At 41.5% G+C, this 24,892-nt stretch overlaps 1 protein-coding gene across 1 annotated transcript in view; it reads right to left on the bottom strand.

Annotated features, from left to right (window-relative positions):
- Positions 1–24,892, bottom strand: part of Lamb4 (laminin subunit beta 4) — a 100,461-nt gene that overhangs the window by 32,237 nt on the left and 43,332 nt on the right. The window contains exons 15-23 of the mRNA XM_008830711.2: positions 24,063–24,178; positions 23,124–23,244; positions 13,689–13,866; positions 11,534–11,677; positions 9,551–9,782; positions 8,963–9,120; positions 6,821–7,045; positions 6,163–6,383; positions 123–219 (exon numbers count right to left, since the gene is read on the bottom strand). Of these exons, the coding sequence (XP_008828933.1) occupies positions 123–219; positions 6,163–6,383; positions 6,821–7,045; positions 8,963–9,120; positions 9,551–9,782; positions 11,534–11,677; positions 13,689–13,866; positions 23,124–23,244; positions 24,063–24,178 (1,492 nt within the window). The remainder of the gene's footprint in view (positions 1–122; positions 220–6,162; positions 6,384–6,820; positions 7,046–8,962; positions 9,121–9,550; positions 9,783–11,533; positions 11,678–13,688; positions 13,867–23,123; positions 23,245–24,062; positions 24,179–24,892) is intronic.

Here is a 24,892-nt window from a genome sequence, read left to right as displayed (position 1 = left end):
ATTTTCTAGGTTCACATTGCTGAAAACCAATGAAATAAAGGAATTTGAAACCCATTTGGTCTGCACACACTCATGGTAGGTCTAACCGACCACACTTGTGTTTTTAGCATTCCAGTACTTACGAGCACATTGCCCAGATGGATCACTGTAATAATTTTCCTCACACTCATTGCAGTGTATTCCACTATGGCCTGGTTTGCACTGACACTGGCCCGTAACCTGTGAGAACAATTGTGGGTGAGGAATCGACAAGTTTTATGGTCTAAAGACATAATGCATTTTTCATAGGAAACATTTTTCCTCCAGTGATTTAGAACATACAGCTGTGCAAATGTTAAAAAAGGATGATTCCCACAGTCAGCAGCCACTCCCGGCAGTATCAAGAATCACAAGTTAATGTGTTTTGGCTTAGAGTTCTTGAACATACCGCCTGCTTCCAGCTGTTCAGGGACAGGTGGCCCCAGACTAGGAAACATGCACAGATGTAAATGAAAACAAAACACAGATTGAGAAACAGACCACATTCTTGTAACTCTACAGTTATGGGAGTTCCTCCATAATTGATAGAAGGAGAGAGGCCAAAGACATGGTCTAACGTTCACCAAGTAATCTTTCCATTACGGAATACATGACATAGCTTTTCCAACTGTGCTAGTGTTCTGTTCTATAAAGTGACATATTTTTGGACTTTATAATTAATCACTTAGTGATAGTTATGTTTTCAAGAGATGGTTGAATTTTCCTGTACCTTCTCATTTGGATTCTTGCTTTTCTGAAAACTGAGAAGGTTGGAAAATAATGGGAGAAAATGCAAAAGCAAATCACTATTGTAATTTGACCAAATATACTTAAACATCAACTCTATAACTATATTACCAGTGAATAAATAGCTATGCTCATAAAGTGACCTGGTCTGCCAACCTTCAACTCATCTTTGGAGTTCCCACTAGCTCCTGCTCTAGTAGAGGGAATTATCGAAGCTTGTTGCTGAGGCGTGACATAATAATGACTATTTGTAATTGCTGGGCAGTGCTTTCCTAGCCTCATGCACCATCTGCCTCCTTGTACCTGGTTCCCATTGGCCTGAGACCTGTCTTGTGAAGTTGCACAAAACAGGCAAGTCTGCCTTTCCCAACGGCATACATATGAGCTCACCTTCACTTCCATGCTGTGGGCTGATCCCCTCTAATTCCCTCAGACCCTCGGTACACAATAGCATGGTTCTAGCCATTATTCCAGTTGTCTTCTTTTGAACACATGCTTTAAAAAGTTTACTATATGTTGACAATGTGGTACTTAGAAGAAAGACAAATCTTGCGTGTTCTCATTCATATGTGGAAGTTAAATGTGTGGATCTCATAGAGGCAGAGAGTGAAATAGTGCTTCCTGGGCAGGTGGAGGAAGGAAAGGGTAGCGTTTTCAAGTACAGCAGGATAGGAGGAATAAGTTCTAGAATATTCTAGAACACATTAAGGTGACCACAGCTAAGAGTCATTTTTTATTTAAAAGTAGCTGGAAGAGATATGTTTTTTTGTTTGTTTATTTGAGACATGGTCTTACTATGCAGTCCTGGCTGACCTAGAACTCCCTAGGTAGACCCACCTGCCTCTGCCTCTCACGTGTTAGGATTAAAGCCATGTGCCATGACCAGCTTAGAACAGAGGGTTTTGAATACTTTCGACTCAAAGAAGAGATAACTGATGTATGCATATGCTAATTACCCTGATTTTGGTCATTACATATGTATCACAATGTTCTATTGTACCCCATAACTATGTATATGAAAACTTAATCCAAACTTTAAAAACATGGTGGAAAAGATATGGTGTTCTGAGATGACAGTAAGGATCCTGGCATTGTGTGGACAGTAGAGCCGACAATTACAGTACTGAATCTGAGTGTGGCATGCCCCCTACTCCAGTCCAAACAGGCAGCACTTCTCTGGTAGTCCTGGACACTGTTGGCTTACTTGAAAGTCCTCAGATATTTTCCTCGTGAAGTAGTGCCAAGTAATTATTCCCACCCTCATGCAAGAGATTTCAAAAACCTAATTGCACAACTTTATTTTTACCCTGTTAACATTGCTTCTTGTTTCTAGCCTGAATGAGTGCGTGTTAGGCTATCTGACTTCAAGTTCTGTCTTTATCATATTTACAGCTTTGCAGCATCTGCAAATTTGAGAAACTTGTTTCTCCAAGTCCGTGTAAACTGCTGATCAAAATATTGGATAGCATGGTTGGATCTCTCTGTGGGAATGCGCTAGAGACCACCTCCTGGCTGACACAGAGATATTTATCTGTAGATATTTAAACAGCTGGGAATCTAATTGCCCATATGTCTTTTCTGTACTCCAATGAAAGTGTTTCCTGATTGTAGAAAGCAACCTTCCTCAAGGGATTCCTCCACGAACCAAACAATCCAAAGAACCCTTGTGTGAGGGTTTTTAGTTCATTCAATGCTATCTGATCTTCAAGGTCATAAACTGCCCTTGGCCTTCATGGCTGAACTATGTTTTGAGTGCTGCTACAAATATGCTTCCCTAGAGGTCTGAGAAACATGCCAGACAATGATATTATGAATGTTAGAAGTCCGACATGAGTGAGAAGCCAAGCATTCATGAGGCGCCCTAGCAGTTTATTCCGGTATGGAGAGTAAAAGGGAACACATTAGATGGGTGTGGTCATCTAGTACTGACATCTTGATTTCTAACACTATTCTCCTATATAGGAACCAACATTCATTAGCGACATGACTGATTCTAGGACTAGGGCAGGAAACGTTTAAGATGAGCCCAGAACATTTTACACTGCCAGAAAGTGAGGAAATGCCTTGAAGAATTCTACAATATTCAAGTATGAAGGGAGCATAGGCGTTAACTGAAAGAGCTTCCCGTGGCCAAAGCTGGAACAACTGGAACAACAAAATGAGTTGGGCCATTATTAGCGTAGTATAGGAACCCATGCATCTGTAGTATTATAAATAAAATGACTGAATAAATGAGGAACAACAGATACATTTCCAATGCGGAATTCCAGTGCTTCATGGAGATCCTCTGCCTTCAAGCAGGTTGATATAACGCTTTACTCCTTAAGTGGGGTGTGCACAGTGACTTCCTTTCCAAGAGTATAAGATGGAAGGAAGAAAAGAGTAACTGTACAGTATAGAGACCTGACAAACACTACTTCTGCAAGGTGAGCAAGATTCACATTGTCAGTGATAAGTCATATTAATAGAATGTGATGAGAAGGAGGTCCCTGGTCATCTCGCATCCTGGAACCCCAGTCTAGTGGGAAAAACATTAACTTTGATGGGAGGAACTGTCTACAAAACATTCTAAAAACTGTGAAATTTATGAAAATTGAGGAAAGTTTGAGAAACTGTCACAGCCATGAGGAGTCTAAGGACACATGATGATTTATTATAAAGAGTTATGGATGGGGTCTCAGCACGAAACAGGATACTTAGTGAAAACCAGGGAAGTTGTAATAAACTATGAAATTTAATGATAATATGTCACTATTGGGTCATTAATTATGACAAATATATCAACTAACATAAGATGCCAATAATGGGGAAAGTAGGTGTGATGCACATTTTCTTTGCACTATCTTCATAATCTCACAGATGTTTTCTATCATAAGAAGTTTGTGTACATGTACATACTTGCCCCACTAATGGACTCTGTAAGTTATTTATATATACCCCACGCATATATATGTGTAACAATAATAATTAGAGAAAAGATCAGAATATTGAAAGGTGTAGGGGAAGTGTGGGGTGAATTGTAGGGAGGAATGGGAGGGGTAGAAATGATATAAATACAGTACTCATGAATGAAAGTCTCAAAAAAAAAATAGGGCCTGGAGATATGGGACCAGGGTTTGAGTCCCAGCTCACATGATGCCTAACAATCATCCATAACTCTAGTTCTAGGGGATCAGACACTCATACAGTCAAAACACTCACACACATAAAATAAGGAAATTCAAAAAAAATTAAATGTAGGGGCTGGAGAGATGGCTCAGAGGTTAAGAGCACTGGCTGCTCTTGCAGAATACCTGGGTTTGGTTCCAAGCCCCCATATGGCAGCTAACAACCATCCTTAACTCCAGTTCCAGGGGATCTGACACCCTTTCCTGACCTCCATGGACATTGTAGGACACAGGCTACAGATGCACTTATATACATAGAGGCAATACACTCATATACATATAATAAAAATAATAAATAAAATATTTTTTAAAAAAATCTTTAAAAATACTCATCAAATAAAATGAAAACGTATGAAATTCTCACTTCAAAATAAATTCCCGTAGAAATAAAGAAATACAGTCTTGCAATATTATACTAAAGAGAATCTCTCGTGGCTATTAACCCTGTGAGGATAGCAGGTAGAAAAGCAAGAATGTGTTGATGCTGCCTACCTATGTGAGGAAAACACACACACACACACACACACACACACACATAAAATAAAAATAATAAATAACATATTTTTAAAAATCTTTAAAAATTTAAATGTGATTAAGGGCTGGAGAGATACCTCAGTGGTAAAGAACACTTGTTGATCTTGCAGAAGACTCAAGTTCGAATCCCAGCACCCACATGGCAGTTAACAACTGTCTGTAACTCCAGTCCCAGGGGATCCAACAGCCTCTTCTGACCTCCTTGGGCATTGTATGACACTGGTGCGCTTACCTACATGCAGGCAATACACGCATACACATAAAATTAAAAAAAAATTTTAATTTAAATGTAATTATAGTCTGTATTTTTGAAAAGGGTTATGGTGTATTTGTGTGGGTTGGTTAGAAAGGACTGGATAAAAAGAAAGAGAAAGGCAGATACATTCTATATTAGAATTATCTTCAGCTGAACACGGTGGCACATTCCTGCAACCCTAGAATTCAAGAGGCTGAGGGAGCAGGATTACATACAGGCCAGCCTGGGCTACATAGGGAAATACTTTCTGAAAAAGTTTACTTATGTAAGATTTGACCTTTGAATAATAAGTTGAACAGTGGAGCTGAAGTTAGAGACAAATCATATTTACTAATCAGAAAGACACCAGAAATGTTATTGTTTGTTTTAGAGACCATGTCTCACTATATAGCCTAGGCTAGCCTCCAACTCCTCCTGCCTCATCTTCCTGAGTGCTGGGATTCCAGGCAGGGTTTAAAATTCCAGTTTTTTAAATTAGAATTTTGATTCCAGCAAACCTATATCCCTACATCATAGGTTTGACTGTCCTGAACACTTTTATTGTTGTTTTGTCTAGATTCATTGAGACAAAAAAGTGTGTGCGTGTGTGTGGGGGGGAAACATGGCAGTAATAAATAGTTTTCCACAAATGGATGTTATAGTATTTAAATTTTTTTCTATGCTCCTTGTCTGACTGACTAAATATTACAGGTGCGGCCAGGTAATGCTAACTGTACAGTGACTTGCTTCCTAGCCTATACTTTTTAGAAACCATCAGTGCTGGTCTGGAGTAAAAAAGGCATCCTAGTTCACCACAGGGAATGACAGCTCCATGTAAAAATGGAATTCTGAGGCCTGGAGAGATGGCTGAGTGGTTAAGAGTGGGTATACTGCTCTTTCAGTACATTTGGGTTTGGTTCCCAGCACTCATGTTGGGCAGTTCTCAACTGCCTCTAACTCCAGATCCAGGGGAATCCAATGCCTCTGGCCTCCATGGACACTTGTACTTATGTACACAGACACATACACATATGCATAATTGAAAATAAATATTTTTAAATGGAATTGTGCATCTGAAAGCATCTATTTGCTTTCATTCTGATTAATAATAACTTTTGATGAATGATTATTACTTGGGTCATGCTTGTGATTATGTGGATGAAATAGTGAAGGAGTGGTTGGTGTCTGGGTTTCACTGTGCGTGGAGTCTGGCTTCTCAATCAGAGAGGTCTAAAGAAAACTGAGGTAGGCAAACTTAACCTGGAGACTCTCATTCTCTATTCTTGTGTCTTTTCATTCCTGGGAAATAAATATCAATTCTATCTCTGTTTTAAAGCCAGTCAGGTCTAGAACCACTAATTTATAACAGCACGTAAAGAAAATATTGTTTGCACATCCGGAAACTATGCTTCACTATCCATTCTTATCCCAAGTGCACTAGAAAATTTTAAAGTGCCTTGCCTGGTCACAGATGCTGCTTTGAGAGGTCTTGGGGTCACAGTTGCATGACTCACACCCTCTGTCAGGGACCAGATTCCAGTATCCATCAGCGCAATGGTCACAGGCCAGGCCTGTGACGTGTGGCAGACAAGGGCATGCTCCGGTGATAGGATCGCAGAGGCAGGCACCCCCATCAAGGAGACATGCAGTGGGACTCACTCCGGAAGGATGGCAGGAGCATCCTGGGATAATAAAGTTGCTATTAGAAGTTGAGTCAGTAACAAACCATGGGAAATGCTTTTTCTCGGGGATGCAAAGAAGAGACTTCTTACTGTATAGGATTACTGCAGTATCTGAGCAGGCTGAATGCCTTGACCGCCCCATAATGCAACCCAGGAATACACATATTAACCCCTCAGCAATTCTTTGGAGCCACTGACTTGAGTGGTAAAGGAAACAGTCACAGAAGACATCAGTGAGCACTTTGCAGCTGTGAATGAGAATTCTATGCACTGTGCCTTTTTCTGCTGACAAGTTCAGTGCAACAACCTTGTCCCAGCGGATGCTGCTTTTGTTTGTAAGGACTGGCCTAAATGAAAGGAGCCTGGAAACGTTGATATTACATTTATAAGCTGCACCCAGCTACTGCATGAACCCTCTGGGAGCTTTGCAGACTTACTTCTGCAGGTCTGATTGAGGGCAGATCCAAAGTGACCTGGTTTGCAGAGCTGGCAGTGTGGGCCCTGTGTGTTGTGCAGACATTTGAGGCACTCCCCTGTCACCTGGTTGCAGGATTCCATGTCTGTTACATCTATGTTGTTGTTGCAGGCACAGGGCTGGCAGAGTGCTCCCAAAACTCTTGGGTTACCATAGAAACCAGGAGCACATTCTCCACACTGAACACCTGAGAGAAGGAACAGAAAAGGGAATGGGAGGAAGGGTGGGTACTGGCATGTGGACTGAAGCTGTAAACAGAGGATTACTTGGCTCTGCTGGGTATAACATATCACACATTTATTTATTATTCATTCAGCAAATGGAAAGGCTATTCGGAGCTAAAAAGTCTTCTTTCAAGAATAGATTCTGGTTTCTCTTCCAAAACTAAGGAGTTGGGGGCAAATGAGTTTTAGATCTTTATATTACTAGAGTTATTCTGCTGGGTCTGAGGACCCAAATCTGATCTCAGGCCCTTCTCTCCCTGGGGGAATCTAACTTCTACCAATTGTAGAGGTGAACTATGGTGAAAATGAGGCAGTCTTGAGGGGAAGTGCCAGGCAGCCTGAGAGGGTCTCCAAAGTGAAGAAGGACAAGGGCAGTGTGAGCCCCTGCAGTGTTTCTATTGAGCACCCTGTGGAGATACCAGTTCTCTCCAATAGTCTTCACCTCCCAACCTTAAGGTAACTGTAGTTGTTGGGGGCCCAAACTATTTTCCACATTTGGTTAATCTACTTGGAAGTGTTCTTAGCCTCTAATGGTCTCAGTTCTTAAAAACCGACCAACCAAGCCAAACTGTACTTAGAGAAGAGGGAAGAGCACAGAATTAACTAAAGCCATGTGAAATCTCAGACGTTAACAACCAAGAAAACTAGTCATATTTGTTGTTACAATGAAGAAGTAATTTGCAATTACTACTGAAGAAAACAATACTGTGATTAGATCAGGTAGACTTTGTCATTTTTTTTCCTTTCTTACATTCTATTTTCATACCCATGCTTAAGCGCTCTAATTTTTTTTCTTGTTTTCTTTTTTTTTTTTTCTTTGAGACAGGGTCTCCCTGTAGCTCCAGCTAGCCTAGAACTCACTATGTAGACCAGGCTGATCTTGAACTCACAGAGATCCACCTGCCTCTGCCTCCTGAGTGTTGAGATTAAAGGCGTGTGCCACCATACCCGGCAAGCTCTCTAATTTTTAAAAATATTTCATTATTATTTTATGTGTATGAGTGTATTGCCTACATGTATGTAGATGCACCCGTGTCATGCAGTGCCTGTGGAGGTCAGAAGAGGGCATTGGATACCCTGGAACTGAAGTTATGAACAGTTGTTAGCTGCCATGTGGATGCTGAGAACAAAACCTGGGTCCTCTCTGCAAGAGCAGTCAGTGTTCTTGACCAATGAGCCATCTGTCTAGCCCCAAGTTCTCTAAATTTTTGACTAACAGATACATTTTTTTTTTTCGGTCTTTTTGAGACAGGGTCTCCCTGTGGCCCCAGCTGGCCTGGAACTCACTATGTAGACCAGGTTGGCCTTGAATTCACAGAGATCTCCTGCCTCTGCCTTCCAAGTGCTGGAATTAAAGGCATGTGCCACCACACCCAGCTATAGATACATATTTTTGAATTAAGACTTTTGTGGTATCTGTATAATGCCCAAGTCAGTGTTTAAGGATATCAAAACTTAGTTTTATCTGTGGAATATCAGTCAAAGTATTTGGAATTATACAATGAAAGCATTTGGCTGATTAGAATTTTATTTTTTACATAGTAAATACATATATAATGTATATCACTTACTCATATATCTTACTTAACATGTGATGAGGTATTTTAAATAGTTTAATCTGACTTGATCTCATTTGGCCAGTTAGTTTTCTAAAACTTTATTTTAAGGCAATTCTATTTCAATGGGATAAGTTCTTAAGTGTCATTGGTTTTTCAGTGATTCAAAGTCTCTGCTCAGTAAAGCATCAATTTAGCAAATTGTGCCTTCTTACATTAACTTAGATTCTATACTACTTATTAATCCAAGGCAGACAAATCAAACACGTGATCATTTCCAAATTGCATTGTGGGATGAAAGAAAAGAAAAAGGGAAATTCATACCTGCATAACCTTGAATACAATTGCAGGTTATATCTGAGCTCCAAGGATTCTGCTGACAGAAGTGGGCAAAATACTGATTACTTGAGGGGACATCTGGACACAGGCAAGGACGACAGGATTGTCCTAAAGAAGGATTTCCATAGTAACCATCAATGCACCTGTCAAAGAAATAACTGTTTTACTGAAATGTTCCCAGGAAAAGCTCTCCTGTTGGCTAGTATGGATTTGTATGCTTTAAGACAATGAAACTCTTAAAACTCAGTAGTTTAGAAGATAATTGCTCTGTAAAGGAATTTTTGTATATTGGCAGTCTCAAGATGTATACATTAAACTTAACCTAATAATCCTTTGTGAATTACAGGTCACATTTGGCAAATACAAATGTAAAGGGCCAGGCAAACGTGTTACTGATTTAATCAGATTTTTTCGGACTCACAGAATGATTTGAAGGATTGGATGGGACAATATCCTTCCCCATAGCTGCCATTTTACAGTTAAGAACTGCTAAGTTTTCACTCATGGTCCTCCATTGTGAAATCAGAACAAAAGTTTAACGATCTCAAAATTAAAGAGATATGATTTTCATACCTCTCACAGTTTCTTCCGGTTGTAAAGCCTCCACAATTGATGCAGGACCCTGTGTCGGGATCGCAAAGTTCAGTAAACCCATTGCAAGGGCAAGGGCGGCATCTGGGAAATCCGAAGTAGCCCGCCAGGCACTGATCACAACGGCGGCCAGCCACATCTCCGTGACAGGAACACTGGCCACTTATCTGATCACACACTGTGTTCTTGGAGCCTTGAGGATGGCAGTGACATGCTGGGTAAAGCAAAGAGAATTACGCTGGAACAGTGGCAAGTGGCATGGAGATGGAAAGTTCCAGCTCGAATTTTGTATTCCCTGTCCTGACCCAGGTGAATAAAGTGGGTTTAAAGTGTGCTTAGCGTGGCTGGAGAGATGGCTCAGAGGTTAAGAATACTGGTTACTCTTGCAGAAGACCTGGCTTTGAATTCCAGCACCCACATAGCAGCTAACAAGTGTTTGTAACTCCAGTCCCAGGGGACCCTACAGTGTCTTCTGACCTCCATGGGTATTGCTGGACACAGGTGCACTTATCTACATGCAGGCAATACAAGCATACAGATAAAATAAAATAAAAAAAAATTAGAAAAAAAACGGCTGGAGAGATGGCTCAGCAGTTAAGAGCACTGACTGCTCTTGCAGAAGACCCGGGTTCGATTCCCAGCACCTGCATGGCGGCTACGAACCGTCCTTAACTCCAGTTCGAGGGGAATTCAACGCCCACTTCTGACTCCCGCGGCATTGCACAACAGGGGTGTACTCACATACATGCAGGCAGTACACTCATACACATAAAAAATAAAAATAATAAAATAAAGTATGCTTAGCACAATGCTTGGCACATTAATGAGTGCCAGGCAAAAGTCTGTTAACTAACAATTCACCGATTCATTCAATAAATAGCAGGTTACAAACAACTGGGCCTTAAGCACATTTGTTGTTTGTGCAAAGAAACTGAGCAAACAGCACACTTTCAATGTCTCAAACTTCTCTGTGTGATGGGTCAAAGCATAACTTGGAGGTAGTAAAAAAATGTAAGAACCTTTCCCAGAGTGGCCAGATTTTCCTTTTATCTTAGATGAGGTAGAAAGGGTCAATCCTCTTCTATTTCATTGCCAAATCCCCAGAGCTCATGTTCCTTGTACAAAAATGTGATTGCTGCCTGATAGAGTGGGTATTTACTCCCCTGAGTTGATCCCTTTGTGTTGTCACTTAAACAAAAGAAGAGGAAGAAGAAAAGCAATAATGACCTGGTTAAGTACTGTTTGCTCAATAGGCAGCCGGGCCCAAGCACTGACAGGGAAGGGGCCATGTCTGTGGATCAGGACTGAAAAGAGACAGTCTTCTACTTGAAAGAAATTGGCTGACCAGAAGGTACCTATAGGGAGCAATGTTCTTGCTAATGCTTCTGTTGTGGATGAAGAACTACCTACGTACCCTGAACATGACAACCATAAGAACGGAATTACCAACTACAGTTAGAGCTCTGTGGAAGGCCTTATTAATGAGAGGCTTCTAAAGTGAGTTGCAAGGCTATTTGGGACCCCCGACATCAGAAAAAGTAATATCCTCAGTTGGGGAGGTCTTATCTGTAGTGACAGTGTTGTCCCTTTCTTGACCTCCCAACTCAAGTTTGTGTGAGCCTGTCCAGACCCTGGGTTTACAGGTCAGGTCATAAAACTGGAGTGTACAATCAACTCCCTTCTTGGTGTTCCCACTTTTACCTGAACTGCGTTCCACTTACTCCACACCTCAAACTCCCAGAAGCATAAACTACCTTTTGTTCATTCCTTATGTTTCCAAACAGAGCTCTGCACCGTCAGTGCCCATTGATCAGTGGATGAAGTATGGTAGAAAACATTTCAGGATAGTTTATCTACACAAAGTCACATTCCCAATGTCCTCTCCTTTAAAACCTCCCTTTGCCTGCCTTCAAAACACCAACATTATGAATAAATGAGTTTCTTATTGTGATTCTTGTTACATACCATGACAGCCGTGAGGCCCAAAACCAAAGCTCCCAGCTGAGCACCTGTCACAGCAGCGCCCTGTCACATGAGGTTTACATTGGCACTGGCCTCCAAGTCGGCTGCAGCTGGACTCAACTGCACCCTCAGGGTGACATCTGCAGGCTGCAGGGAACAAAGGGAAGGAGCAGAGGTGAGGGAGGGGCAGAGAATGCCTGGTCCCTTAGTAGCCTAGTTCATGTCTCCATCTATTGGGATCCCTGTCCTCTGCCTCAATTGTTAGATGGAGAGACTTCAGGCTTTTCTCATGGACTGTTGCAGGATTGTGCTGGATAGCTTTAGTGTCAACTTGACACACCTGGGTTGAGGGAGCCTCAATTGGTGCATTGCCTCCATTGGACTGGTCTGTGGCCATATCTGTGGGGCATCTTCTTGATTACTGAGTGGTGTGCAAGGGCCCAGCCCACTGTGGGTGGTGCCACCCTGGGCAGGTGGACCTGTGTTGCATAAGAAACCAGGTTGAGCAGGGGCCAGAGGAGCAAACTAGTAAGCAGCATTCCTCCATGGTCTGTGCTCCAGCTCCTGCCTCCAGGTACCTGCCCTGAGTTCCTACCTGATGGAACTGTGACCCGGGAGATGTAAGCTGAACACACTCTTTCCTCCCCAGAGTAGACCAATACACTCTAGTATTGGTCAGAGTGTTTTGTCACAGCAGTGGAGAATCAAACTAGGACACTACTCAAAGGCGATACTGCCTGCATAGTACTTAGAACAGTGTTTGACATGTGGTAAGTGCTCATTAAGCTTTATTGAACAAGTTAATGAAAGGCTTCAAGAAAGTTGCTTTAAATAACTGATTATCGGAATGTCACTGTTGCCATCAGTCACTGTAATTCCAGTTCCTGATGTGTACTAGGGAAGGAGCATGCAACAGTGTTTTAGTTTTGAAGTGTCCCACAGAGGCTCATGTGCTGAAGCCTTGGTTTCCCTTTCAATATTGTTAAAAGGTAGGCTTTCTGAGAAGTGATGGAATTATAAGGGCTCTGCCTTCATCAATGGGATAAACCCATTGATGAATTTATAATTTGTTGGCAGCTTGGGGAGGTGGGCTTGGTTGGTGGAAATAAATACTGAGGTACCTTGGAAAAATATACCTCTTCCTGTCTCTCTCTCTCTCTCTCTCTCTGTTTCCTGAACACCACAAGTAAGTAGCTCTGCTCCACCTTGTCCTTCTGCTATTATGGTCTGTTTCATCCCAGTCCAGAAAAAATGGAGTCAGCCAAACTATGGACTGAAACCACAAGTCTTCCTGCTTTCCAAGTTATTTCTTTCAGGTGATTGAAGTGATAAAAACTAACACATATAGAAAACAGTTTTTTATTTTCTCTATTCCACATATTTTATGAGACAGTGGGCATAATGCATTTAAAGCAATCCCTGTCCTAAAGGACAAAGGATTTCCTGGGAACCAGGAAGAGTAGGCTCTTCTGAGTGACTGTCAGTCAACATCATCAGTTCTCAAATGTGTGCTGATTTTGCTCCTTGGGGGACATTTGACAAAGTTTGATATGTTTTTAGATGTCACAATTTGGGGAAGGAGGAGGCTAAACATCCTACTATGCACAGGGAAGTCCCCCTTTTTCCATATAGCAGTTCTGTTTGAGAAACCCTTTGCTATAGCTAAGTGAATGGGGATTGTGTTATGTTTTTGGACCCTCACACCATCTTGCATTAAGAGAAGTACCTTGAGCTGGGTGTGGTGGTGTACACCTTTGCCTTTAATCCCAGCACTGGGAGGCAGAGACAGGTGGATCTCTGTGAGTTCCAGGCCAGCTTGGGCTACAGGGAGACCCTGTCTCAAAAAGACCAAAAAAAAAGAAAAAGAAAAAGGAAAAGGAGAAGCACCTTGGTTGGAGTTCCATCTAGTCCTAATATTCTAGGATTTCAAAGGCCCCTTTAGGACCATTGCTCTCCAATGCTGCAATGAAGTTACTCTCCCTATACTTAACCACACTGAATGGTATAATTCTACTGCATCAGCAGACTGCCTTGGACATCTAAGCACCAGCTGATGGGTATATTGCTGTTTTGAGTACGTACTAAAATAAATCAATTAGTTCCCAGTCCAAAAAGCATCTGTAAGCCCTCAGAAGTGCCTCAGCAGATGGATACTCACCTACTGCCCCATCATGCAGCTGGGCAGACATGCTAACCAAGAGTCTTTCACACGGACCTGGGAGCACTTGAGGTCCCACTCCCGAGGCAATTTCAACACAGTTTTGTAGCTGATACACTCCCATATCCTGCTCGCCACAGAAATCCTCCAGTGAATTGGTGTGGGGGATGAGGCCAAGCTTTGAAATAGTGAGAAAAGAAGATGCATGTTCAAGGTCTCTGCTGTCTAAGTCTACTGCATAAAAATCAGAATAACGGCTCTAAAGGACACTTAACCCAGTCCTTCAAGTTACTGGGACTTTCTGATTTTGTGATCTTCAGTTATTTACTCAATCTTTAGGTGTTTACATTTATTGACTTCTGGCAAAGAAAATAAAAGTCCTTATCTTTTTATTGTCATATTTTTAACTTAATAAGTTTGTCTTAGATTTGAAAGCCTTTTGCTTTGTTTTATTTTTTTGGTTCTTTGAGAAAGGGCCTTTCTGTGGAGCCTAGGCTGGCTTGAATTTGTGATCCTCCTGTCTCAGTCTCCCGAGTGCTGCAGTTACAGGTGTATTACCATGCCTAGCTCAGATATGAAAGTTTTTTTTTTTTACTAGGCTATTTGTGGTAAACCATGAAAGAAATCATGGCTCAGATAAGTGTTTTTCACAGTGGTGCAGTAGAACTCTAACCCTGTAAGATTTTCCTCTAAGTTTTTTCAATTTCATGTGAACAGGGGTGTTCTACACCAAATTATGCTGGCATCTTGAAGAGTCACAGACAAAATGAATGCTAACGTCTCTGAGAATACTGTAAGAAAGATACTTCTAAAAATACTTATTTATGGGGCTCAGCAGTTAAGAGCACTGGCTGTTCTTCCAGAGGACCTGGGTTTAGTTCCCAGCACCCACATGGCAGCTCACAATTGTCTGTAACTCCAGTTCCAGGGGCTCTGATGTTCTCTTCTGGCCTCCACAAATACTTCATGCACGTGGTATGCTTATATACATGCAGGCAAAACACTCATATGAAGAAAAAAATTAAAAATATTTATTTTGGATGTGTGTGGGTATGTGCCACAGGACGTGTGTGGAAGTCAGAAGATAGTTTCCTGGAATCATTTTGTTCCTTTCACCACATGTTACCTGGGGATCAAACTAGGGTAGTTAGGTTTGACTGCAAGTGCCCTTACCTGATGAGCCACCTTGCTGGCCCAACAGATACTTTTTAAGCTCTCTGTTTCCAGTTATTTAAGCGTTTGGTCTGACATCCAAATAATACCCATTGACACTATAAAAACCAACATCTCACAGATGCATTCTGGGAATTGCTCACATCCAGCTATTACATGAACAAAAGACATCATCATCATAAGCTTTTTTTCAAAGGGAAATTATCTACTCTTTAATATCTATGTGAGGAAGGGGGATTCAGTTTAACTTTTAAGGACAGTTTAAGTTATGGCCTAATACTGTTTAAATTTGGATGATATAGAAGAGACTGTTTTGATAAAGAATATTGGCTGCATTGAGTTGGTCATTTTGAACACATGGTGGTAAAACAACCTTGGAAATAGGTTTGTGCTCACTAGCCATCAGAGAAATGCAAATGAAAACTATATTGAGATTCTATCTCATCCCTGTCAGAATGGAGGGGTCATTAAGAAATCAAAGACCAGCAAATGCTGTTAGGATGTAGTCAAAAGGGAGCCCTTCTACATTGCTGGTGAGACTGGAAACTAGTCCAGCCATAAGGGAATCAGCATGGAGCTTCCTCAAAAAACTAAAAACAGAACTCCCATATGATACAACAATATCACTCCTGGATTTACCCAAAGAACTCCAAGTCAACAGCACCAAGATATTGCACATCAGTGTTTACTGCAGTACTACTCACAGTAGCTAAACCAACCTGAGTGTCCATCAAGGGAGGACTGGATAAAGAAACCATGATGAAAAATTTTCACTCATAAAAACGAATGAAGTCATTTTGTTTACAGAATAATGGATTCAATTGGAAATAATATTAAGTGAATTAAGTCAGTCTGAGAAAGACAAATAATGCCTATTTTCTGTTATTTGTGGGTCTTAGATTTTATATAGCTACATAAAAGCATATATACAGACAACATAAAGTAGAAGCCAAACTATTTGGGGGAGCAAAGGGGAAAAATAAGGGGGTGATAAAGGGAAGGCACTGGGGAATGGGAGAAGGAGTATGTATTGTCTCTTGTGCATGACACAGTGTGATGGCTAATCCTGGGTGTCAATTTGACCAGATCGGGATTAACTGAAATGAGAGAGGTCTTCTTGATAGGATCATTTGAAGCTGGAAGACACACCCTAAATGTGGGTCTTACGTTCTGATGGCAGCCCATATAAAAGGCCATGGCAGAGGAGAGCGCTTGCTTTTTGCCGCTTGTCTTCTCTCTAGCTGGTGAGTTCGTCTTGCTGCAGTACACTGAAGACTAGCCGATTTTTGGAATTCATCAGACCTTCAGCACTAGATTGGGACTACTGAGACATTCAGCCTTGTGGACTGAGTGACTACCAGATTCTCAGCCTCTTCAGTGTGGGGCAGCAATTGTTGAACTACTTGGACTCTATCCTGTGAGCTAATCTGATAAAATCATAATATATATTAATTCTATCAGTTTTATTTCTTTTTTTTAATTTTAATTTTTATTTTATGTGTATGAGTGTATTACCTGTATATATGTAAGTACACCCATGTTGTGCAGTACCTCAGAGGTCTGAAGAGGGCTTTGGATTCCCCTGGAACTGGAGTCAAGGACGGTTCATAGCTGCCATGTGGGTGCTGGGAATTGAACCTGGGTCCTCTGCAAGAGCAGTCAGTGCTCTAAACTGCTGAGCCAACTCTCCAGCCCCCGGTTTTGTTTCTTTAGAGAACCCTGACTAATATACACAGCCGCTGCTCCCACGAAAGCACTGCTGCTGTGGTTACTTGCATAACATCTGTATAAGATTGGGCCCATGAAATTTCATCATATATGATGCTCTGTCCCTCCCTGAGGGACTTTGGAGCAGTTAATAGGTACTGGAGAAGGGGTACCATTTTCTTCAGTTGTGTAGCCACTGGTAAGTTTCCCATGTTCTAGTATATAACTCCTGGCTAATGTTCATACCAAAACCCATAATTAAATTTAGTGCACCTTTTAAAGCATCGAAATAGAAGGGGACTTGTTGGGAAGAAAGACTTCAACAGGAAAGAGAAGGAGATAAGAGAGAGTAAGGGGGATAAAAACAACCAAAAATTTAGTATATACACATAAAATTGTAAGAGAATAAAAAACTAAGTTAAAAAGAAAATGACCTTATGTAACACATATAATAAATTAAAATTTGAAAGAAAAGAGAACAGGCTTTCATTCAGTGGGTCAGGTTGGGAGTCCGGAGCTGGTAGCACAGACAAACGCTCCTGGCCTTTTCTTTGCTCTGTCCATACTGAAGCCAGTTGCCATGGCCTTTCACCCCTACCCCTTCCAGCCTTTTCCTAATTGTTCCTTGGTACTCCCACACTAGGATCTCACTCCTGTGAGATGCATCAGAGTCACCAGCTCCTCAACCCATCACTTTCCCTGTACTCTCTGCAGATGTTGTGGCCTCTCATTCCTCTTACTTCAAAGAGAAGATAGATCAGCAAAGGAACTGGAGCCTCTTACTTACTTCCTGCCTCCCAAACTCAGGCCCATGGGTGTCACCACCTTCCTGACTTTTGGAGCTTACAAAGGGAGAGGTCTGCAGTGGAAGATGGTCCTACCACCACCTCCACCACCAGGAAACTGCTGTGGTTCCTGCTTTCTTGCCTCTTCTTGGCTGACTTTTACATGTTTACAACTCTCTCATCTACTAAACCACCTTCTGATCTCATGATTTCTCCTGCCATCACCCACCCCCATCTCTATGCAGCCTTGACACCTGGAGAGCCAAATTTCGTAGAAATTTTTCTTGCCACCTGCTGCCCCTCACCAATACACTATCTCTCTTTTTCATTCCTATGTGTAGGGATTATTCAGAGTTCTCCCATCAGCCTCTTTTTATTCCACATTCACTTCCTAGGTGCCTCTGGCAATACGGGGCTGCCCTGTTTAAGTAGCTGGCATTTGAATTTATGTCTCTTATGCATGTGTTGGTGGATGGCTACAGACCTGCACTGACCTAATTTCCTACTGGTCGTCCCACAAGCAATAGAACCCAAGCACACTCAAACCTGCTTTCCTTTCTGTGCTTATTCTCGCTAAATAATGCCACCATCTGCTGAGCTCGGATGGAAAAAAGCAAAGGTCATCCTTAACACCTGTTGGTAAGTTATTTCTCCCACCTTGGCCATATCCTTGTTCAATTCCTCTCCTTAAATGTACCTAGCTCTCCACTCTCCTGCCCCTCTACCCAATAGATGCCCCAGCTTCCATTCTTGTCATCTGCCAGCTTTCTATATACAGTGTGAAGAAACAGTCACAATGGTCCTTTCCAATGTAGTTTGTTCAGATAACGCACTGCATGTAGATAAAACCTAAACCTCTCTTCATTTGTACCTGACTCCCCATCCTCTCAGCCTAGAGCCTCCTCTCAGTATGGGAGACAGGACACCATGGAGAACATTTTGGAGGTTCATCAGAATGGTTTAGTTTAGCACTGTGCTTGGCTGTGTGTGTAACTGCATTTAGTGGAAGGGGATCAAAAGTACTAGACGTCCTCATAAAGTGGAAAATGATCTCAATGTCTTACAGCTTTTGAGTGTTCCACTTACAGCACATGAAGGAGAAAACCTTGAATATACTATCTGACTTGAGAGACTAAGTCTGTAATTTTTAGGCACATTGACATGTTTATGATATACCTACTTTCACGGCTGATATTTTGTGTTTCTGTGTACATGGGGCATCTTTCTACTTCATTATGTCTTTGGTACACTCATGTCTCTGCTTACACACATTTCTTTACTGTGTTTTAAAAATTTTTTCTATTGTAGTAATATCAGCACATTATATTACTTCATCTGGAAGTTAAGTGTGCAGCAAGGCTACAGTGACTATGCATTTCATTTCAAAAACTGTTAGTAAACATGTGTAGTAAAAATGGGAGTGCTATAGTCTGGATCTTGAGTGTCCCCTAAAGGCTTATATGTTGAAGTCTTATTCTCTGCAGTACTATTGGTGGTGGCAACTTCAAGAGGTGGAGCCTAGGGGGAGGCCTTTTGGTCATTAGGGACATGTACCCCAAAGAAGAGAGTTGGGATCCTAGTCCTCTCTTCTCTATCATGGCCATAAGGTGAGTAGCATTGTTCATCAGAGACTAACCATGGACTGATCGCTTCCAAATTGTGAGACCAAAACTTTCTTCTTAAAAAAACTGATTATTTCATGTGTTTTGGTATAGTAACAGAAAGTGTTTAACACTGGAATGTTGGATCAGCTGAGGTCAAGAATCACTGTGTAATTTACACTGAGGTTTTTGGATTGGTACTCTCTTACAACTGCTAGGGCTACATACCCTGTGAGGGTTAATCTCAATTGTCAATTTGATGAGTTCTAGAATCACCTGGAAAATGGGCCTCTGGACATGCCTATGAGGGATTATCTTGATTATGTTAATTGAGGTGGGAGGATCCACATACTGTGGGTAGCACCATTCCCTGGGTTGCAACTTGGAAAAGGGAACTGAGCATAAGCATTCACTACTTTCTGCTTCCTGATTGCAAATGCAATGTGACCAGCTGTTTCAAGCTCTTGACACCAGGCCTTCCCCACTATGATGGACTATAGCTTTGAACTGTGAGCCAAAATAAACCCTTCCCTCCTCCTCCTCCTCCTCCTCCTCCTCCTCCTCCTTCTTCTTCTTCTTCTTTTTTTTTTTTTTTTTCTCTTTTTTTTTTTTTTTTTCTTTTTTTTTTCTCTTTTTTTTTTTTTTTTGTCTTTTTGAGACAGGGTCTCCCTATAGCCCCAGCTGGCCTAGAACTCCCTATGTAGACCAGGCTAACCTTGAACTCATCTACCCTCTGCCTCCCAAGTGCTGGGATCAAAGGCATGTGCCACCACACCAGCCCAGCTAATCTTTCTGTTCTTAAATTGCTTTTGTCAGGGCATTTTATCACAGCAACAGGAAAAGTAACTAAGACACACCCCATGTTGTCTGAGTCTTCCCTTCAGGGAGGGAGCCCTAGGGCTATCTCTACCACTGCATTTAATTTATAGTAAATGCTTCATAAAACTTTGTTCCATAAAGTATATTTCTATTTCTACTATTGTATTTTTACAATGACGCTAAAATGAGTGCATTCTCCAAACACATATTAGGTGGGAAGAGGTGCAGAAGACAGCTGGATGAGGCAGGACTGGGGACAAGGGCAGCCAACCAATGATTATCGACAGCAATGGGTCTGAGCTAGTTTCCAATAGGACAGGCCTGGAAACAAGCATATGGACCAGATGATACTAGCCTCCATCAGTTTAGGATTCTGCAATGCATGACTCACTTCTCATGTAAATATCTAGGGATTTTGCATTTGCCAACTGTGATCCAGTGTTTAAAAAGAAGAATGACAGTTAAATATTATAGAATACCTGATATACTTTTGACACCAAGCACAATTTTATGAAGCTTATATCACGTAATCTGGGTGATTGAAAACAAATCTTAATTGTCTTACTCTGTTTGTCAAATGGAAGATATTTGTGCAGAGCAGCAATGTCCTTCACATAACCTAGAGTTATCTGAGAAGGGGCTCTCAATTGAGGGATTTCCCAGATCAGACTGACCTGTGGCATGTCTGTGAGGGAGTATCTTGTTAACTGATGCAAGAAGGTCCAGCTCACTGTGGGCTGCACTATTCCCCAGGCAGGTGGTCCTGGGCTGTTTAAGAAAGGTGGACCAGCATGAGCCTGAAAGCAAGCAAGCAAGCTGTGTTCCTCCATGGTTTCTGCTTCAAGTTCCTGCCCTAGCTTCCCTCAGTGGTGGACTATAACCTGTAAGATGAAATAAGCCCTTTCTTCCCCTAAGTTGTTTTTTGGTCAGAGTGTTTTATCATAGCAACAGAAATGAAATTAAAGCACCAAGCACTGAGCAGAGATCCCCTTGGTCTTCTTGGCCTGTGCCTGGCTATAGATGCAAATGGTATCTGGCTGAGAAAGAGCACAGACTTTGGGGTACCCCAGTCTTGTGTGGCTAGTTATCTTTCCAGAGCAGTGAAGTTGGTAGCACAGCATTAAGCTCATTAGTGTACAATACTGAGATGTGCAAGGACCTTCTCCCTCTGGACTCTGGGTTAAAGACTACAGTGAACAAGTGGGTGCCCAGCCTGGATCCTCTTTTCTTGCAGGGTGGTGTACCTGCCCTCCAGCTGCTCTGGTATGAACTTCTAAAGGCTAACAATGTCTTCTCTAGGAAATAGCATTCAGTCAAATGGATGATAAATATGCACTCCCTGAGGTACACAGAGGGCAGTGGCTGAGGTGACGATGACATGGCACATTTAGAATCACCACTTTGCTTCCAGGTGGATTCAGCTCTGGTGCAGGGCATGCTCCAGGGTGCCTTGTAGGACTGAACCTCTCTGCAGTGGAGCCCTTGCCTTGACTCCTTTCCCGGTCCTCTCATTCCCTCACTCCTCTTTTCTAGGGGACATACTTTCAATAAATCACATGCACTTGGGTTCCTATCTCATCCTGGAACACAGATACAGGGATTCTTCTGAGGTTTTTGACAGCTGGCCAAGACCAGGCTGGCCTCTTAATTTTGATTCATGGGACAGGGTTTTCCATATAGCTGGATATAAGATAACAATTGCTTTAAAACTAATGAAATGGATATATTGCAAAATTGACTTCAAAGTATTCACTTAATAAGCCTAACAAACACCCTTGTAATAACAGGATTTATATGTCTATATTTGGTATTAAACTGATAACTCTCCTTTTTTGTTTGTATTTTGAGACCTGGTCTCCCTGTAGCCCCAACTGACATGGAACTTGCTATGTAAACCAGTAGTCTAGGCTGGCCTTGATGTCACAGAGTTCCACCTCAAACTGAAAACTCTTTGAGAAGAAGAACTATATTTTATACCCAGGACTAGCACAGTGCCAGGGTCATACACATTCAGAGAATAAATCATTTGAACATACAAATTTATTATATAATAACACATGACATTCTTTGGATTGTATACAATTTAGAAATATTTCAGATATGGATTTGAATAAATTCATGTGTCATGATTATAATTAATAAATCCCTAGGGCCAGCATGACAATTAAATCATGAAATTAAAGTATTCTCACAAATATTCAAAAGTGCAATTTTAACAAAGCAATTTGAATTTGATCTACTATATCTTTTAAAAAAAACCATGCAATTCTCTCCAATTCCACTGATGGTGGGGTGAAAATGAGACTTTCACATATTACCAATAAGCCTGAAAACTGAGTGGAAAATACCTTCCAAGAAAGAATTTGACAAATTGCTTAAAAGTCATGAACCTTTGGTAAAGTAGGAATATACTGAACCACATTTTAAAATGTGTGTCAAGCTATATCAAGTTTCTGCCTCCCAAGGCTCAGGGATCATTGTGGAAGAGGGGGTGAAAAGATTGTACAAGCCAGAGGTGGTGGATGACCACAAGGAAATAGTTTTCCGAATAGCTGGTCAGTTACTCATATGAACTCACAGCAACGGTGACAGCATATGTAGGTCCCACATGAGCTCGTCAGACAAAATCCCAGTATAGATGTGGGTTAGAAACCCCAGCCCTACCTTGAAGAAGTATTGACAACTGATGGCTGCTAGGAGGGGGACAGTCAGTCTTGATTAACCATGAGACTCTTCGTAGGTTGACTAAACTTCAGTGGATAAACATTTGGGGACATAAATTTGACTCTATAAGCTTTAATATATATGTAAAATAACAGTATATGAAATTGGATGGCATGCTCATGATGTAATGTGGAGTGAAATAAATCCACCGGTGCAACTGCATGAACATTGATTACAACTATGGGATTGCATGGACACTGAGTACAGTGATGCAAAAGCATAGGAAATATACATTGGGAACTTACAAAATGATGAAATGGAAGTGGGGGATTTCCCCCTAGACTTTCTGTAATGCCAGCAGTGGCTCAGGCTATGTTGGCCTCAGCCCTATCTCCTCACTCACTAGCTCTTTGAGCCTGTGCCTCAGTCAGTGCTCTCATCTGTGAAATAATGGCAGCACCCACCTCAGAGGGATGCTGTGAAGATTAAATAATATAATGTAGAAAATACTTCAGACCACCACTGGGATGTGCAGTTATATGCAATTTGTACTAGCTATTAGGTGGTTTGCATAATTAAACAGATAGATTTGTATTTTTCAAGAAACATCTCACCAGAGTCTAAAAGCAGCATTGTAACAGCATTCAGTTGAGAAGCAAGCACCCACAATGCTCTGAGATACTTACAGAGTCAACCAGGATGTGGGAGTGAGCGTAGGACTCTCCTTCCAAAGGCTGAGAAAAATAGAGGTCTATGAAATATGGCATATCTGGTTCTAAACAGATGGGTGTGGGAAGCAGCATGATTCTGTGTTAAGAGAAATAAAGCAAAACTTCAGTTACAAAATCATATTTGTATTACCTAAGTGGCCACAGTACTTGGCGGCATTCTACTTGAGCCAGGAAGGGGCTCTGCTGTGGGGCTCAAAGAAGGCTGATGTCTACATCAGCACTGGGGGTTGGCTGGGCAGTATATTCACAGATCTTCAGGACTCTACCACACAATAGTGCTGAATTGCAGTGTTAGAAACTATTGGCCTTGGTTGATGTGACTTCCTTGGAGACAGTGTGGGACAGGTATCCTCCATCTTAATCTTGCTAATCATCCCTATCTTGCTAATATTAACAGGGTCTCTGTTCCATTTTGTTACCATCTCTCATGAGGCAAAATGAATGGTCTCAAAAATAGTATCTGTCCCTGCCTAGAGTCTAACCTATTGAGAATCCTCAACTGAATATTTTACTTTTGTAGAATTTCACTTTATACCATTTCAAAATCATCTGGGGAATGGAAAAGAAACATTCATGTTAGAACCAGACTATGTCTGGGCTGGAATTCTGGTTCTGCTATATGCTGAAGATGAGACTTGGTCAAGTTATTAAAATATTATTCTTAAGTCCCCTTTCATCTGATGAAGACACAATCTAAGCCATTGAGTTGTTAAGAAAATTAAAACGTAATATTAAATACAAAGCATAGTACAAAACACAACAAGTGCATAATAAATGTGATAGTCTCCTTCAGTATGTCTTTTTCCCCATTGATCTAACCCTGGTTACAAAGTACTGAGATATGGTCCAAGTTCTCAGAGAACTTCCATGTCTTAGGTTGGGTCCCAAGCATACCTGGCAGCTGCTGGTAAGGAAAAAGCTGAAGGCACTTGCTGTGGTGTCTTGTGTATGCAGTGCTTGCTCCCTCCAGGGGTGCTGACTATCACCTGGACGGCCCAGTTAGCTGCAGACTAGACAGGTAAGACATCAAAGCATGTCAGACTAAGGATACAGGAAACAAATTTCCCCCACCTTCATACACCTAATGCCTATAGTTGAAATTAGAACCATTAGTTCACTTGGAAAATGGTGTTGGAATTGAAGGCTGTCTGAATGGTTATGTCCCATACCCAACTCTCTGATGTCTAGATTGTGATCCAGGCAGGAAGAACATTTTTTATCATCTGTAACTATAGCTCCTGGGCCTGAGAAAACCCCTAACCTTCCTGACAGGTATAATCTTCAAACCATCTTTAAAAGATCTGATTCATTCATCATGGTTTTGTATCACAGAGCAAAGAATAACAATTTGGAAAATTTCCTAAGATGAGAGAGAGAGAGAGAGAGAGAGAGAGAGAAAGAGATAGAGACAAAGACAGAGAGAGGAAGGAAGGAGGGAAGGAGGCAGGAGAGAGGGAGAGAAACAATAGCTAGAGTCTATAAACTTTACATTTTGGAAAGGCTTTTAAAAAATTTATTTATTATTTCTATTTTATGTTTATGAGTGTTTTACCTACATGTATATAGGCACATCACATGTGTGTAATGCCCGACAGAGGCCAGAAGAGGGTGTTGGAACTCCTTGGAACCCACAGTTGTTAGCCTCCCAGTTGGGTTCTGGGAATCAAACCCAGGTCCACTGGAAGAACAGCAAGTGAGGCATCTCTCCAGCCTGTGGAAAGGTG

The sequence above is a fragment of the Nannospalax galili genome, unplaced genomic scaffold (genome assembly GCF_000622305.1).
Source record: "Nannospalax galili isolate Female #2095 unplaced genomic scaffold, S.galili_v1.0 scaffold312, whole genome shotgun sequence".
Taxonomy (NCBI): domain Eukaryota; kingdom Metazoa; phylum Chordata; class Mammalia; order Rodentia; family Spalacidae; genus Nannospalax; species Nannospalax galili.
The sequence above is the reverse complement of the archived record's forward strand: the minus strand, read 5'-3'. Positions and strand labels throughout refer to the sequence as shown.